We start from the raw sequence: 17,833 nt of genomic DNA, 5'->3' as shown, positions 1-17,833 counted from the left end.
GCCCTGTAACAAATTTATGCAGCTAGAATAGATAGACGGAGCAGGTATCTTGTGGTGGATGGAAAGTTGTGGGAAGACAGGAGAAATTGGCTACTTTTCTCGCCTTATATCACTAATCTTACATGAATCCCACGTGTTTTACATGCTACCTGACTAGGCTGATATAATCTATCTTAAAGAAAGATAGAAAGAAGAACGTATTTGGTGTGTATAGTAGGAACCCGGTGCATGTGCAACACGGAATGTCTCTGCCTGTGGCTCTATCATCATTGCTTCACGATACGAACTCAAACTGGAAAGGGTAAGATATATTTCAATCGGTGGATTCAAAGGATCGTAGATAATAAGCATCCAAGTATGTTCCAAGGTTGAGACTAGAAATCTATGAGTAGACATATATAGCTATGTAGTAAGGTAGTTCCTCGCCGGTATACTATATCTCAAACCATTAATATACACTTGTGTACCTGTAGTCACCCCTTGATCAGGTGAATGTGTAAATAAAGAAAAGAAAATCCGCAAACCAAGCAGGGTTGGGATGCTGGCAAACAAAAATTCAGCTTGGCGCTTTGTTATTGCATCTAAGACGTTCGTTGCCGTTCACATGCTGTACATGCATCCCCCTAAAACAATACATATATTCTTTGGTCTATGGAATCCTCCCAAGTGTTAACGGATGGTTCACAACACAGAAGCGAGCAGGGTTGAGTGATTAAAGGGTAGCGGCTTACTGCAAAAGAACAATCAAGGTATATGAATATGAAATAATGCAAATTCTTATTGCCCAAAAAATGGATGGCAGTATATACATTTTGAGTAATGGTACAGGTCTATCGTATCGCTAAAAGTACATAGGGAACCTCCCATTTCCCCAATCCACATAAAATAACCCAAAACAACCGGCACCTCGAATGAAAACAAAATCATGTCCGAACACGCGCTGAATCAGCCGAGGCATTACCACTACCACCAGGAATGAATCCCCACCCAGGGCTCTTCTGGCGGCGACCTTTCCGGTCACCATACTGCTCGTCGAATTTCCGAATCGCCGACAGCGAAGACATATCCTCACTGATTGAAGCGCTGATTTCTTCCATTCCGCGCTCGAAATGGGCCCGAGTCAGGATGCGGCGCTCCGGGTAGGTATATGGTTCATCACCGGTGTGCTTAGCCGCAGCGTCGTTCTCCTCGCGGACGCAAGCCAGCGCAGCCGCCACCGACAGGTTCTTCAAATCGGATCCAGAATACAGCGGCGTGCGTCGGGCGAGTTCGGCAAGGTCGACGGAGGGTTCGAGCTGCTCCTCTTTCAGGTGGATTCTCAAGACTGCTTCGCGGTCTTCCTCGGTTGGTAGATCGACTAATAGACGACGGGGAAGACGGCGGAGAACAGCATCGTCCAGATCGAAGGGTCTGTTTGTAGCGACCATGATAAATGCCGAGAGGTCGTTCATGCCGTCCCACTCGCGCAGGAACTGGTTGATCAGTTCGCGGTGGGAGGTGCGGCTGCTGGCTCCGGTGCGCGAGCAGAAGATGGCATCGGCTTCGTCGATGAAGACCACGCAGGGGCTGAGCTTCTTGGCAAGCGTGAAGATCGCTTTCACGTTCTTCTCGCCCTCGCCGACGTACATGTCGTACACTTCAGACCCGCTGACTTCGAGGACTGTTGCTCCGCTCTCGCGGGCTACGGCTTTGGCGAGGAGAGTCTTACCGGTGCCTGGAGGTCCGTATAAGAGAAGGCCGGGGATCTTGTCGGTGGCGAGGACACCATATGTGAATGCCTCGGGGCGGATGAGTGAGAGGGAAGTCAGGGTTTTCAGGGCGTCGATGGTCTCGGGAGGCACATGCACATCGTTGAATGTGGTTCGGATGCTTTTTGCGTCAACTACACCGTTAAGTAGCTTTTTCTCGTGGGTGTTGCATGTTTTGCGCAAAGAGCTGATTAGTTGCTCTCTGGTCTGCCCCGCTTCCGAATCCTTCTCCTTGGGTGACTTCTCTTTCAGCCATTCATTGGTGATCCGATCGCTTTTATCCATGAGTTCGATTCCACGTCGGATGTGCTCAAACCCAAAGGGCTCCTTGGCTTCAGCGCAACCAAGTGCAAGTGTAGAAATCCAATGCACTTGATTGTACGTCCAGTACCGATCCTCGATCCCTGATTCTTTGATTGTCGAAGGCTCCAGCGGCCAAGAGCGGTCGCTCAGGATGTTATCTTTTACAGGTAGAGCCTGTTCATGTAATCGGAAGCGAAGCATGCTCTGCAGGTGGCGGATATTTATATCCATGGTGCGCTTCTTTCGGTCTTCGGCGAAGACCTTTTCGGCTTCTTTCGAGCTCATCGCCGGGGTGATAAGCAAGGTCTTCGAGAACTGATCATCGAGGACATTCTGCAGTAGACCAGCACCATCTTGTGAGGGCGAGTGGTGGATTTCCTGCGAAGTAGTTCCGATCAACAGAATCTTGGATCCTGCCGCTCTCCGATCTTGGATGACTTTGTGCAAAAGTGAAATGAATTTGGACCCCTCTCGGGTGTTTTGGATGTCACGGTAATCCTGGATATGCATAATTATATCTCGAGATGGCAAAGCCTTGCTGGGTTTTGGTTCCGCATTTTCTGCTGCTTCAACGGGGACTGGCAGCGCTGGTTGACCTGATGGGCCGAGGAGCTCATTGACTAGTTGAATCCACCGAGTTTCAGCGCGCTGGCCACTTCGTGAGGCGCCGGCCCCGGGATCCGGATCCGTTTGGCCATTGATCGATCCCCCCAGAAGAGTTTTCAGCCCAAGCCAGTTGGGAAGAGGGATGTCACCGGCCTCTTTGCTGCTCTCGATTGTGATAAACCGGGGAGCGCTAATATCGCCGCGCATACCACGGGGTCCACCTGCCATTTCAGTCACGTCATCCTCACCGTCTCCTTCGGGATCTTCAATTTCCGACCATGAAGTTGTGACGGATTGCCGATAGACATCATAACCGAGAGATCGAATGGGTGAAGTTACCCCGACATCCGCGAGGTCTTGCTCGCTGAATAATTGTGCAATGTCCTGCGCATTAAGGGTCACCAGGTCAGTGCCCAGCTCGTGGGCAAGTTTCTTCACCACCGCGTCTCAGGAATGGGATGCCATCACTACCCGGGTAGTGCAGCGCCAGATGCGTCTTCTTTACCGAAGGCTCCTTGGCATATTTCACAGGTGGTAACCGTAAGCCTGCTTTGACGGAGGCCCGCAGTTCTTCCCATGTTTCCTCGGCCACCGCATACCGATTCTCCGTTGCTGCCGGTGGTTCACTGGACGCAGACGGGTCGGAGTCTCCCCCGAAAGCCATGCTCTCTGTTTGCACCTCCTCGGGCTCCTGTTCCGACCCTGACTTGGTTATCCTAACCTGTTGGAGCGATTGTGTAGCGCGGTCTTCGCTGCTGTGGGACACCGTATTGTGTTCGTAGAACCATGGGGGAACTGTTGCCGTTGATGGGGAAGTCTGCTGTGAGGACTTCCGGTTTCTCATCGCTCTGCGTACGGCAGATCCGTAGGCTTTTGTGATCGACTTGCCCGACTCGGGGGAGGGAGATGTCGCCGGTGTGCCATTGTCGGATATATTCTCACTTTTGAGGGAAGGGTCTTCCACAGCATTCCCTGGTACTGTAGACTCGGTATCGTGAGGATCTTGGGATGGTGATGCGAGCCATGTTCGTGACAGATGGAATCGTCGCGCGGACAGCGGTGCGGAATAGCGGCGGCGAGCAACAAATCGACAAGGGCGTGCAACTGACAGCCGGACTTGTTGCATTGACGAATACATCCGGGACACTGTCACCGGAGATTTATGTGATATCGCCGAGAGTACTGGATATATGCACCAAGTCGCGAGTGGCCCTATCGGGCCCTACGAAGGAGAAATCATGGATCACGTGATTCTGAGTTTTCTACTATTTGCCGCCGCGTGGTGTTATTACCTTTTCGACGTGTGCTATATACAAAAGTGCATTGAGCTCAAGATTGGGAACTCCTCAAGGCTTACGTGCACACCTCCATTCCATTCACAGGCGTACGGTTTACTCTCTATGCATCGATTCTTCAGTCAAGGATCCTCGTACCCGCTTCGTCTCCACCACGACCAATACCAACACTTTTCGTCAATCTTCAGTTTCTTGACCACGACATCTGGCGATTGAGTTTGACATTTCTAATATGTCTATATGAATCTATGCAGTAGTGTGTTATCACAGTGCTATAATTGAGCGACTATGGTCAGCCTCGAACTAGGCCGAAACTACAACAGTCCATAGTCGGCTGCTTATGCAGCTTCTGACTCTGATAATCTAATACAGTCGAGGTCAAATGTTAAGATGAATATGTATCAAGGACATTATATTCAAGACAAACTATGCTGTCTTTTCAGATGCATGCCTTTCCCCCCTCCCAGTGTTATACCCTAGCACGACGGAAATGATAATGGTAGGCGTCTATGTTGTACATGCACACCTACGCGTGAAACGTGCAGGAGCACTCGACTCCATGCGGCACACGAGGAATCCAAGTGGGATTCCTGCTGCAGCTGCTGTGGGCCTCCAGTAGGGCTACCGTAGTAAGGGAAGACGGCAATACGTGGACCATAACAGCGACCGCTTTGAGACTTGATAAGGCCAAGCCAGAGGCCATCGTCCCCATATGACATTTGCACCTCATCAAGAACGATGACTATATCAGCAGGCCACGGCCTCAAGACAATCTCCTCGCGGCATGGTGACGCGATTCGTAGGCACCGAGGGTGACAGGTCCTCAGATGTCTGGGACCAGAAGAGCCCAAATCCATTCGCCATGTCCACCAAGGCCAACTCTACCTTGGCCAGCATTGTAGCGCCTTGTGTGTCCCGTGGATCACCTCGAAAATTCCAGAGACACCTCTTCCTGAAGCCGAACCGAATGGATTGCACTTGGCGGCATTTCTCGTGGCCTCGATCTTCAAGAAGTGGAAGATCTCATCATCGCCGCCCGTGGACAGCGCTTGTTGTCCCTTCCGCAAAACCTGGGCGCAATGCCTTCAACGAGTTAGATTAAGCGTATGATATAATTCATATCATGAGTACTCACCATGTAGGTCAAGCACTGGCCGAGTTTGTTAGAAAGGTTTGAATCCAGGTTTGACGGGAATGCGAGGTTCAGACGTACTCACACCACTCAGTAGACTTGGCTTAGAGAATGTTGAAGTATATATGAAATGAAGATTATTCAGAGGTAGAAGGGGTTGTAGAGGTCAACCTAGGGTGGCCTATAGGGGCACCTTCCTAATTAGGTTGAGAGAGCGAAGTAAGGAAAGCCCCAGCTCACCCTCAAATTATCATTGACCGCGCCTCCCTAGGCAATTACGTACCTCACTGAACCATACCGAGATGCTCGTGAGTGTTAATCTCTTAGGGCACCGTCTTGTTGCATATGCTGAAAACGCTACTATGCCTAACAGGACTGTTACATCAGTGCCCAGACACAGCTCTGGAAGTCTCTTCCAAAGTTTACTTCCGACATCACATCGTGATTCAGATCATCTCTATCTGATCTCACCCTCTTGAGATCAGTGTTTCTATTTAATATCATCCACTCAGGTTTCGAGGTCCGTGAGGATAAACAAGAAAAACCACTCATGCTCATTTCACATATGCAACCATCAGATTGTCTTCCTGGCCTTCTATTTTACTTCGACCACAGGTAGGGCTAAACCAAGAATCCGCGCCACCATCATGGATTTTTTCAGTCGATTTGGCATCGGCTCATCCAGGCCGTAGACAAAGTGCTCAACAGCTCAGGGCAGACAAAAAGACTGTCGTTGTTAGAGCGGCTACCGGTTGAGCTCTTATTGCCAATATCGGATTTGCTCTTCCCCGAAGATATCTTCTGTCTCGCGTTGTGTAGGTCCCGCATTTTTGTGGCTCTTGGTCGTCAAAGAAGCAATATCAAATTACCCAAAGGGAAAGGCAAGCTATCATTCCTTCGAAGACTGGAGCGTGATCTACAGAATTATTTCATTTTCTATTGTTGCTTTCTTCTCCATAGATACAAATCGTCGGAATGCTACAAGCCATTATATCCGGGGCCCTCTCTGATCACTCACTTTCTTGCTTGCGAAACATGAAGTGGATAGCAGGTATGTATATACAACATACCTGTGAGTAGAAAATAAATATATTCTAAATGGCTATAATCACCAATATTGCTGCTTGATGGTAGACTAAGGTAATCTATCCTAGTTTCTGCAAGAATGAGCTACATGTTTATAGAAGGCGAAGGTGTAAAGATGCCATTGTATTCTGCCCCTGGTATGACGTGACACTTAAAAGACAGGTATATACTCGCAGGCAGGCGGAAAAGGTCAAGAGGAACGCCACAGAGCAATACAACATGCAAGTTGGTTCTACTTTAGGCAGGACGCCTTTGGTGCGTATTTTTGTAGCGCGGAATGGGACCCCGATATGGATAACATGGCACTAGTAGAGGTTCATTAAGCATATTTAGGTATGCTGTACGAATTATAAGCTACAAGAAACAAGACATTTTAAGTTTCTCGGAAGAAAAAAAAATCAAGCATTCCACAACTATATATCCAGACAACACACAGGTGTAATAGCGAATTGATCATCAGAAGGAAGGCAACGGAAATCTCTACACGGTTTTGCGCATTCAGAACAGGTCTGTGAGTTTACATCCGAAAATTTTTCGTCACTTGATCAATTCGCCATTACAACAGGCGATATCCTTTTATGCATCGTGGTTTGTGTTCGTGTTTCGTTGCTAGACTGAGAACAATATTAGTGAATTGCTCGAAACAAAAACATGATCAAGATGCATTGCAATAAAGAGTTCTCAGACAAGATATACTGGCAAGTAGCAGACCAACCGGGAAGGGAGGTCCGAATTATCTCCGCAATGTCGATTTGGAGGGTAAGAAGTAATGGGTTTTGTCATCCTTGAACGGATAGGAAATGCAAATGCAGGAAGAATAAGAGAAAGGACTAAACTCACGTTAAGCACGAAGATGCTAGCACCTGATCTGTCAGGTTAGTGGCGATATTGAAGCATCGTAAGATGCTGGCATTGTGTCATGCTATCCTCAGAAGTCAGGTGCAATCAACATCAAGAAAGCTCCGGAAATCTGAGCAACATGAAACCACAATGCCAAACATAATTCACAGTAGTGATTGCAGGCTTCAAAGATGGCAAAGTGCACTAGACTTGGAAGAATGTCTCCCTAAGAGTCTTCACAATTGTGCAGAGAAAAGAATGAAAGACAAAGAAGAAGATGAAGAAGAAGGAAAAGAAAAAAAAAAGTTGTGAAGAAAAAGCCGCGAAACGGCCACGTGATCTCCTGATTAGGGATAGTGTGTGATTGGACTCAGCGCAGGAGACAGAAGGAAAAAAGCCTCAAAAAGGGAAAAAAGAAAAAAGGAACATCTTGAAAGATGGAGCTTATACTTTAAGATCTATACAATCTCCCGATCTCATTGTAGTTTTTTTCCTCTCTCTTCTATCCCTGTTTTCTCTCTGGATTAATCGCGTTGTCGTCTCGGTTAGATCCTCCACCCTACGGACCCGGATCCTCCGTCCCCAGTTCTCTCTCTCCCACCGGGCGATCATCCTTAATTCCTGACTTGGGCGTTCGCAACACCTTTTAGCCCCCTAATATTCAGTTCCTTTAGGAAACTACTTGTGAGTTGTGCCTCCTTGAGATATTTTGACTGTTTGGGGAAGCCCAGCCCCTCCACGCCTCCACGTCTCTCCCCTAGCCCCGTCACTTTTAACCTTCATCCCCGACATCTTCTCTTATCACTCCCCACTGACCGCTCACTTCTCCCAGAAGGCAAAGGATTCATTGCGCGGGTGAGCTGACTTGGCCAGGAGGCCCCCGATCGATATCTCAGCACCTCGTGTCTGCTGAATACCGGTCCAAGTCGCTCGCTACGTCTTGGCCAATCCCCGAACGCTAAACGCGGCCTGTTGTCTTCCCACTCCAGTCGCGCTCCACGCCACGTTTCGCCCACCATATTTTCGCCATCGCGAGCGATTATTTTTGAAGTCCCCCATTTGTGGTGACTTCGTCGCTCAGCAATGATGATGACGCAGCCGTTTCCTGCCCACCAAGGCATGCCACAACATGGGTTTCCCCCCGGTCACCCAATGGCCGCGCAACATCCAAATGGACACCCGGGCGCTGGAATGGTACAGCAAATGCATCCTGGTGTCTCTGCGCCGGGAGGACCTCAAGTCAGCCAACCGGGCCCGATGATGGGCGGCATGCCCCCGGGCGCTGGGACAGCTGGTCCTGGTGGCCCCGGCCCAAATGCTCATGCCCTCTCCCATCTGAATCCCGCGCAGGCGCATATGCTTCAGAACCCTCAATTCCCACAAAATTGTTAGTATTCCTCAACCTCCTAGTTGCTTAACGCAATGGTGTTTCGAGATGTGATGTTACGGAACACGCGATCGGCGCCCTCTGCGGTGACTTCTTTCCCCGCTATACCCGCGTCTCCTCCAGCCGTCTTTCACGATCGCATACTTACGTTTTGATCAATCTATAGTCGCGAATAATCCCCATTTATTACACCAGCAACAGCACCAGCAACAATTAATGCGGCAACGAATGATGCTCCAACATCAGCAGCACCAACACCAGCAACAACAGCAACAGCAGCAGCAACAGCAGCAGCAGCAGCAACAAGGTCTTCCTGTATCAATGCCTAATGGTACACAAGGACTTAATGCTGCTCAAATGGCTGCAATGCAAGCGAACCCTGGAATGCGACCCGTCAACATGATGCACCTTCAGCAGCAAATGCCGCATGGTCAGCCGCCAAGTCTCCAACAGCAGCAGCAATTTTTCGCTATCCAACAGGCCCAGCAGGCTCAACAGGCCCAGCAGGCTCAACATGCTCAACAACAGGCAAATAATGGACAGTCTGGCCAGCATACCCCGCAGCGTACATCAGCACAACCCCCGAATATGCACGAACAGAGCGCCACTCCGCAGTCGCAGCATGGTGGACCAGGAGGCGGCACACCGCAACCATCTCAGACCTCTCAGCCGCCATCCACTCAACCCCCGCCGTCCCAGGGGCCGCCTCAAGGCCAGCCAACTCCTAATCCCCCTCCGCAGCAATTGCCGCAGTCTCAACAACCGGGTCAACAGGGACAGGCTGGTCCGCAGCCACAACCTCCCCAGAGTGCCCAGGGACAGCAGCCGGGTCCACAGAATCAGCAGATGACAGCCCAGGAGGCTCAGTTGAAAGCACAACAGCACCAGAATGCCCTTATGATGCAGCAACAACAGCAACAGCAAAAGAAGAATAACGCGTTATTGACTATTCATGCCTATGCCGAGCATCTGGGAAACTTCCAATCCCGCAATGAAGCACAGGATCTCCTATATTGGCAATCGTTCGTCGATCGTTTCTACTCCCCTGTAGGTGTGTTGCGGCAAGGTGTTTGGAACAGCACGATTGGATCTAAACAATTCGAAATTGCGACTCCCGCACTGGCACGTTATTATTTGACCCAATTCACCAGCGGGATTAGTCATATTCAGATGGTTGTGGAAGGTGCCCGCGAGCGAGAATCACAAAATGGAGGGCATTACGTGGAAGCTCCGAAATGTTCATTCATCTATTGGTTCAAGAATGAGTGCCAGGTACATCTCCTATCGCATGGTCCTTTTCTTCGCAGCTCGCTAATGTCTATATCTTTAGCTTTTCACTAATGGCACGCTGCGCGCGCACTTGGATATGCACAACAAGCTTGAGATGCTCGATATCAATGTCGTCAGCCACAACGAGTTCATTCCGCGGTCTTTGTTGTTGGCCATGGAGGCCGATTCCCAAAAGCAAAGTCCGAAGGTCGCGAAGAACTCAAAACGTGCCTTGCCTAAGCAAGCACCATCACTAGTGCCAGATTCCAACGTGACTGCCAACGGTGTGCCTACTCCAGTCATGGGATTCATGGAAGTGGCTGAAACCATTTCTGCAATGCAAATGTTGTTCCAATTTTCGCAGGCAAATCCCCAGCTATCACCTCCTGACGCTTTGCGGAATCTCGTCAACACCCTCCAATCGCAAAATCCCAATCCAGGCTTTGTGCCACCTCCTATGCCTATGAACCAGGGCATGAATCCAGCTATGAACCCCGGTATGAACCCAGGCATGAATCAGGGTATGAATCCGGGTATGAGTCCGGGCATGAGTCCGAGCATGAACCCAGGCATGAATCAGGGTATGAATCAGGGTATGAATCCAGGCATGAATCCAGGCATGAATCCGGCGATGCAGCCAGGCATGAGTCCGGGCATGAATCCAGCCATGCACCCAGGGATGAATCCCGGTATGAACCCGGGTATGAACCCGGGCATGCAACCCATGCAAAACGTTCGGGGACATAGCATGGGCGCTCCGTCACAGTTTGCCTCGCCTGCCATGGCCCATCTTGGTCTTCCTGGGCAGCAAGGCTCGCCTCATCTGACTGGTTCAGCGCATGCGAGCCCAGCCCAAAGCAACCTTGCCGGTCCCCCAGGAATGCAACCACCAATGCAGCCGTCCCCAGCCGGGGTGAACAACAGTCCAAATGTAGGTGGCAACAAACGTCGCCGGGCAAGCACCGTCAAAATGGAATCCGAGGACGGTGGTGGAGTCGAAGCTAACGGCGCTCCGCAACAGGGCTCAGCGAAAGTAAAGGCTAGCCCTCGGGTGCCGAAGCGACAAAAGGGTGCCGCCGCCTAATCATGTTGGGAGTTTGGTTTGATTTCCCTTGGTTTCATTTTTCCTCGCCGTCTCAAGCGGTGCAGGACCGGCGTATGACTGGATACCTGGGCGAGGCATGTCACGCCCGCTCTTCTGTTTAATCCTCATCCAGGCCTTCATGAAAGACCTATCTTTTGGCACATGACGACTCAATTCACAATTGACGGGATTTAATCAGTGCTTGAGGCCCTCCCATCTTCCTTGGCTTGGAAATGGCGTCCTCATCGATCCTGCTCAACTCCGACCTAATGTACTCTATCTTCCTTTCAGCGTTTCCTTGGTGGCTCGGGATCATTGCCTGACCTTGCATGTTTTCCATCTCTTTCCCGTTCGGTTTTCATTTTGATCCTTTTTGCCATCCATGTCTGGGATTCTAACGACTTTTGGATTGGTCTTGTTTTAGGCTTTTGCCCACTGCTCGCTTTTTCCTTGGCAGTCTGTTCATTTATTTTTCTTCTGGACAGACAGAACTATTGATATCCGTGTTTGGCGAATGATATGGCGTCCGGCTTTTACGTTTCTTTGGGAACTACGTCTGCGTGCATAGGGGTGTTCTATGTTCCATTTGGCTTGACATCTCTGCCCCCCTGGGGGCTTATCCTTTCTCTGCCACTGCTTGACGAATCCATAAATACCTGCTTTCCAATCATGATGCATCGTAGTTTGTATACTTGGAGATATGCTGAAGGATGTGCTCTATAGCTACACAGGTAGTGTGGTTGATTTTATGGTGAAATTCCTATGTTGAGGCATCTTTGGTTGCATATTTCTCTAGGCATTCCAACAACTATAAATCCCCGAATCGTGTCTTATGCAAGAGTTATTACTTTAGTGAAATACAACCCGAGCGGCGAACTCGGCCAACACTAGCATCGGCGAATTGATAATATCGACCACAAAAGCTCGGCATTCGTTATCATATCGGTTCCCCACACCCCGGCCTTCCAAGGGATAGAACTGCCCCTCACCTTGACTTTCCTAACATCCTCTCTTATTTGACTTGGTATTCACATCTACCTTGGATAGCAATGGCACACTCTCACTCCCACGACGGCGGCATTGACCACTCCCACGATGACCCCTTCAACGGCCACGGCCATTCCCACGATATCCTCGATGGTCCAGGCTCCTACGTCAACCGTGAGATGCCTCTGATCGAAGGCCGAGACTGGAACGATCGTGCCTTCACTATTGGTATCGGCGGGTATGTATAGAAACCTCCATTCCATGCCAATGCATATCCCTTCAAATCATCATCTATAGATGCACATAGTGACTAACACGTGAATGTATCCGAACAGACCCGTAGGATCCGGCAAGACAGCCCTGATGTTAGCGCTCTCTCGCGCCCTTCGAGACGAGTACAACATCGCCGCAGTGACGAACGACATCTTCACAAGGTAAGACGGAATTCCCCGACTCCACCTACCAACCCCACATCCAAAACAAGATTCATACCTACTATACACTCATACATACCTCCCTCAAAACTAACCACCAAATAAACAGGGAAGACGCCGAATTCCTAACCCGGCACAAAGCCCTAGCGCCGTCTCGCATCCGCGCCATCGAAACAGGCGGATGTCCGCACGCGGCAGTGCGCGAAGACATCAGCGCGAACCTCCTCGCGCTGCAGAAGCTGCAGAAGCAGTTCTCGACGGACCTGCTGCTGATCGAGTCTGGCGGTGATAACCTGGCTGCGAACTACTCGCGCGAGTTGGCGGATTTCATCATCTACGTTATTGACGTTGCGGGTGGTGATAAGGTGCCTCGTAAGGGTGGACCGGGAATCACGGGGTCTGATCTGCTTGTTGTCAACAAGATTGATCTTGCCGAGGCTGTGGGCGCGGATCTTGCTGTTATGGAGAGGGATGCGGCGAAGATGAGGGAGGGGGGTCCGACTGTGTTTGCGGTTGTTAAGCATGGGAAGGGGATGGATCATATTGTTAATTTGATTATTAGTGCCTGGAAGGGGAGTGGTGCTTATGATGTTAGTTTGCAGAGGTGGAAGGCTGGGGCTGTTAGGGGGTCTGGCAGTGTTGATGAGTAGATGGGGTTCTGTTTAGATGGAGTCCATTTAAACTGGATAACTCGGGATTTTGGATAAACAATTTTGGGAAAAAAGAATATGAAGTGCAGTTGGAAGGTCAGGATATTTATGAAGTTCAATATATTCAATGTGTTAAAAGTAGATGGTACACACGTTTAACTGCTTTTTCCCTCCGAATACATATTCCCCGAGAACGCCTGGAATGCAGCTGTCGCCAAATCTCCAATATGTCACAGAAGCCGCGTGTGGGCTGGGTATCTGGGTTGGGGTAGAGGATGTTCCTCTACTGCTCCACAAGATGTCAAGCAAGAAACAAACTCAGTGATCTCATTTGGCGAACCGGGACAGAGCCGGTCCCAGATCCTGCTGTTCCTGCTTGAGCTTGTCCTTCGTACGAGCAAGATACTCCTTGCGCAAAGTCTCGGCCTTGACGCGCTTCTCGTCGATGACATTCTTGCCACCCTTCTTGCGGAGATACTTGCGCAAGGCACTGTTGCGACCACGACCCCGGTTCTTGATCTTCTCCATGTGATCCTCGGGCTTGTGATCCGGGTTGCGCTGCTCCTGGTACTTCTTGTCGCTGATGGTATCGAGCTTTCCAATGATGTTCGGGTCGAGCGAGATCATATCCGGCTGCAGCTTGGTGAGCAGCGAGTGAACCTCATGCTCCTGGCGCTGTCGCACGTTCTCGTAAGGGTTGGCTTCCAGCGAGTCGAAGTTGGGTTCACCGGCGCCGGGAACGATGACGCTGGCGAATCCTTGGTCGTGTCCCACACCAAGAATATCCTCGTATGGGCACCAGCGCACGTTCTCGATGCGCTGCCCGTCTCCGCCCCATGCCATGTATGGGCTCTGCACCTTGCCTTGGTCGGCTTGCGCGGCGTCGAAAAGACCACGCCATACGCTCATTTGCGTGCCCCAGCCGACTGCGGTCAGGCCGCGGTCACTGATCGCCACAGATGCGCCGGGCTGGTAGCATGAGTATGAATGCACCTCGCGGTACATGCGGATATCCCACACATTCATTTTTTGGTCTTGGCCTGTAGAGACCATGTAGTGGCCTGTGCGATCCATTGCCAGTGACCGGACAGGTCCCTGGTGCACGAGGGCCTTTACGAGGGGAGTCTGAGAGTTGGGTGACCAAAGGGTCACGGTTCCATTTTGGTGTCCGACATGGAGGATGGCATTCCATGGGTTCTGTGCGAGAGCGGTGGGTTTACCCAACCGTGTAGGTAGCTCCGCGACGGTTTGGCCGGTTGAGGTATCGGTGTATTTGAGGTGACCGCTCATTTGCTACATGAAGGACTGATTAGCAGGGGGGCTCTAGGGAACCGAAGAATCGAAGATACTCACAGCGCTTGCGAGGAGGAAATGATATGGGAGGAATTCCAGGAAGAGCGGTTCCAGGTGCTTGCTCAGACAATGAATTTCCGTTCCCTGGTGGTCGTAGATATAAGTGTGCTTCTTCTGCGCCACAGCGAAGAACTGGTTGTTATGCAGCCAGCGGGCATCCCGCACAGTCTCGTTCAACTGTAACTCGCAACCCAGTTTGCCCTCGCGCCAATCCATCGTCGCAACATGTCCCTTCCGTCCCGCCAGCAGCAGGTCACGTCCGTTCCGAGAGTAGTCCATGCGGTAGGGGCCCATATCGGGAAGCTTCAATTCGAATCCTTTCTTTGCAGTCTCGATTCCGACGCTCTCCCGAATTTCATCCTGGCGAACTTTGTACGTCCGCTCTAGTTCACCTTCGGGTTCGAGGAATCCTTCCGTGTGCTCCAGCAAAATCTCTGCATCCTTGGCTTGAAGGATAGCCTCCTTGTGCTTGAATTCCTGCCTCTTGAGATTTGCGCGCAGCTTCTTATCCCGCGCACTCTTCGCATTGGCACCTTTGCCTCGTCCGTAGGTTTGCTCGGCTGCTGCAAGTCTCATCTTCGCTTCCTGGTCGCCCTTGGCGACAGCCATGTTGGAGGCTGAGTCGGCCATTTTCTGGCAATTTCTTGAGTTCGTTTGCAAAAGAACTCAGGAAGATAAGAGGGCGGACGAGAAGCGTAGCTTCAAGAAAAAAAGTGTTTTGCCCAAAATTTCGCCAAGATTTACGCTCACCGCTCGCTTATCCTCCACTGGCGAATTTTGATTTCTTATCGTTGCCAATTTTTTTTTCTACAGAGGCACTTTCGTTTTTTTCCTGTGTATTCGCCTTATAAATTGCTCTGATTGTATATTTGTCGAGTTACCTCTGACTCGCTTCAATCTGGACTCCCTCCCTTTCCGATTCAAAGGCTCTCAAGCCAATATGGCGCCTGCCCAGACGGTGCACCACCACCGCTCCACAACCAAGGTTTCCCACAAGCCCTACAAGAGCAAGCATGCTTCCAAGAGCGCCTTGAAGGATAAGGCCAAAGGTATGGTTTTTGAACTGCCTGAGTATGATAAATAATGAATTTCTAACGCTTATACCACTCTAGGCAAAATCGAAGGTGATGAGCGGGGCGGGCGTAAAACACCCCACCAACAGCTTAAGACGAAACTCGATCGCCGTAACACCGCCCGCCAAAAGCAGGCATTGAAGCACCAGGAAAGGTCCCAAGCTACCAGTATCTTCGCTGGCCAGAATGGTGCTCCCCGTCATGTCGCAATTGTGCCGTTGTCCCCCGATATTGACGCCGCCGCCGCTATTGCTTCTATCAATGAGAGTGTGGATGTATTGACTGATGTCTCGCCCGATGGACCTACTCGTGTGCGCATCGATCGATTCCGTCAAAGCGTGCAGTACGTGCCCGCCAAGTATGACTTGATGAGCGCTCTGGATGTTTGCCGTATGGCCGACTTTGTCATCTTGGTCATGTCGTCTGAAGTTGAGGTTGATGAGGAGGGCGAGATGCTGCTGCGCTCGATTCAAGGCCAGGGTATCTCGAATGTGTTGGCTGTCGTTCAAGGTCTCGACAGGATCGACCCCCCTAAGAAGCGCCCCCAGGTGGCTTCTTCGTTGAGGTCTTTCATTAACCACTTCTTCCCCGGCATTGAGAAGGTTATGTCTCTTGACTCGAGACAGGAATCTTCAAATACTATCCGATCCATCTGCACTGCTACTCCTAAGGGCATCCGCTGGCGTGACGATCGCAGCTGGATGTTTGTTGAGAATGTTCAGTGGCCAGAGTCCAACCTGGAAGTGGTTGACGACGTCGTCATCACCGGAGTAGTTCGTGGAAGAGGCTTGAAGGCAGACCGCATCGTTCATCTCCCTGGATGGGGTGATTTCCAGGTTGACTCGATCACAGCTGCTCCGCTAACAAACACAAAGCCCAAGCGTGATGATGCAATGGCTGTTGACACGAATGAGACCACCCAAGTGTTGGATACTCCTTCTGAGGACCAGGATGATATGGCTACTGTTGCTCCCGAAGAGATTGAAATGGTAGATGACGACATGGTTTCCATGGCTGAGACAGAGAAGAAGGGTGTTTTGTTGGATGACTACCATTACTTCTCCGATGACGACTCGCACATTCCGCCCGTACCTAAGAAGCTTCCCAAGGGTACCTCGAATTATCAGTCGGCCTGGTATCTCGAAGACGTCTCAGACTCCGGATCAGACCTGGAGGATGAGGACGAGCCCATGGAGATGGATACCGCTGGAGCACCCGAGGATGGCGTGTTCCCAGACCACCACGAAGCCATGACCGAGGGGGCTCCTTCAGAATATCCGCAATCGGAGATGTTCCTCGACCGTTCCCCAGAAGATGAGGCCCAGGAGTTGGCCGACTACCGTGCGAGTCGCAAGACTGAGGCCGAAGAGGACTTGGAGTTCCCCGATGAAATTGAATTGCACCCCAACACGCTTGCTAGAGAACGTCTGGCCCGATTCCGTGGATTAAAGAACCTCAAGCTCAGCCACTGGGAAACATCCGAGGATCGTCCCTACGAGCCCGAGGATTGGCGCCGACTGCTGCAGTTTGCTGATGTCAAGGGTTCCAAGAACCGCATCATTCGAGAGGCTTTGGCCGGCGGCGTTAACCCTGGTGTCCGCGTGGATATTCACCTTCGCGCAGTTCCTTCCATTCTTCGCAACAGCCCCAAGCCCACTTCGCTCTTCTCTCTGCTCCGCCACGAGCACAAGCATACTGTGGTCAACGTTAGCATGACCCTGAACTCCAGTTACGAGAAGCCCCTTAAGGCTAAGGAGCAGCTCATCGTCCAGTGCGGTGCCCGCCGCATGGTTGTCAACCCCATCTTCTCCTCGGCTGATAACACGCCAAACAACGTTCACAAATACGACCGATTCTTGCATCCTGGTCGTAGTTGCATCGCATCCTGGATTGGACCCATGACCTGGGGCTCAGTTCCTATTCTTGTCTTCAAACAGAAGCAAGCCGAGGAGGAGGATGGTGATGAGGAGATGGAGACCGATGCCAAGGAGGTGCCAATTGCCCTGGACCAGCTCGAACTGATCGGTACTGGTACTGTTGTCGCACCCGATCAGAAGCGTGTGGTTGCCAAACGTGCCATTCTCACTGGTCACCCCTACAAGATCCACAAGAAGGTCGTTACCATCCGATACATGTTCTTCAACGCGGAGGATGTCCAGTGGTTCAAGGCACTCCAGTTGTGGACCCGCCGTGGCCGCAGTGGATACTTCAAGGAGAGCCTGGGTACACACGGATACTTCAAGGCTACCTTCGATGCCAAGATCAACCCGCAAGACTCTGTGGGTGTCAGTTTGTACAAACGCGTCTTCCCTCGCAAGGCCAAGGCCTTGGATGCGATTGCTGCGTAAGCTGTTGATGTCAATAGCACTGGCGAGGTGGATGATATGATACCATTTGACTGAACTGATTACATTATGAGGGTAGCTATACTGATTCTGAAGGGAGCTACACCTAAAAGTACATATAGACCTGAGGCATCTTAAAATGATGAATTACGAATCTTCTGCACTTGGATTCCGTATTTAACAGTAGTATCTGAATGACCAGAATCGAAGATTTCCTATTCCTAGGTGAAGGGTGATGAAG

At 50.8% G+C, this 17,833-nt stretch overlaps 5 protein-coding genes across 5 annotated transcripts; 3 read left to right on the top strand and 2 right to left on the bottom strand.

Moving 5' to 3' along the window:
* Window positions 1-923: 923 nt before the first annotated feature.
* On the bottom strand, window positions 924-3,783 carry N7519_003588 (ATP-binding protein; the record flags this gene model as incomplete). The annotated part of the gene is made up of 2 exons (XM_057290366.1): window positions 924-3,041; window positions 3,163-3,783. The coding sequence occupies 2 exons, from the start codon at window positions 3,781-3,783 to the stop codon at window positions 924-926; spliced, it is 2,739 nt and encodes a 912-aa protein (XP_057151568.1).
* A 4,310-nt stretch (window positions 3,784-8,093) lies between these two features.
* Window positions 8,094-10,750, top strand: N7519_003587 (uncharacterized protein; the record flags this gene model as incomplete). The annotated part of the gene is made up of 3 exons (XM_057290365.1): window positions 8,094-8,397; window positions 8,564-9,669; window positions 9,728-10,750. 3 exons carry the CDS (start codon window positions 8,094-8,096, stop codon window positions 10,748-10,750), a joined length of 2,433 nt encoding a protein of 810 aa, XP_057151567.1.
* Window positions 10,751-11,799: 1,049 nt separating this feature from the next.
* N7519_003586 (urease accessory protein UreG) lies at window positions 11,800-12,821 on the top strand (the record flags this gene model as incomplete). Its single annotated transcript, XM_057290364.1, has 3 exons — window positions 11,800-11,975; window positions 12,073-12,171; window positions 12,281-12,821. The coding sequence occupies 3 exons, from the start codon at window positions 11,800-11,802 to the stop codon at window positions 12,819-12,821; spliced, it is 816 nt and encodes a 271-aa protein (XP_057151566.1).
* Window positions 12,822-13,148: 327 nt separating this feature from the next.
* N7519_003585 (WDR46/Utp7 family protein) lies at window positions 13,149-14,804 on the bottom strand (the record flags this gene model as incomplete). The annotated part of the gene is made up of 2 exons (XM_057290363.1): window positions 13,149-14,114; window positions 14,175-14,804. 2 exons carry the CDS (start codon window positions 14,802-14,804, stop codon window positions 13,149-13,151), a joined length of 1,596 nt encoding a protein of 531 aa, XP_057151565.1.
* Window positions 14,805-15,114: 310 nt separating this feature from the next.
* N7519_003584 (small subunit rRNA maturation protein TSR1) lies at window positions 15,115-17,595 on the top strand (the record flags this gene model as incomplete). The annotated part of the gene is made up of 2 exons (XM_057290362.1): window positions 15,115-15,223; window positions 15,287-17,595. The coding sequence occupies 2 exons, from the start codon at window positions 15,115-15,117 to the stop codon at window positions 17,593-17,595; spliced, it is 2,418 nt and encodes an 805-aa protein (XP_057151564.1).
* Between the last annotated feature and the right edge of the window lie 238 nt (window positions 17,596-17,833).

Source organism: Penicillium mononematosum (assembly GCF_028829835.1).
Source record: "Penicillium mononematosum strain IBT 11891 chromosome Unknown utg000002l:1.0-8112719.0:1.0-8118358.0, whole genome shotgun sequence".
Lineage (NCBI taxonomy): Eukaryota > Fungi > Ascomycota > Eurotiomycetes > Eurotiales > Aspergillaceae > Penicillium > Penicillium mononematosum.
The sequence above is the reverse complement of the archived record's forward strand: the minus strand, read 5'-3'. Positions and strand labels throughout refer to the sequence as shown.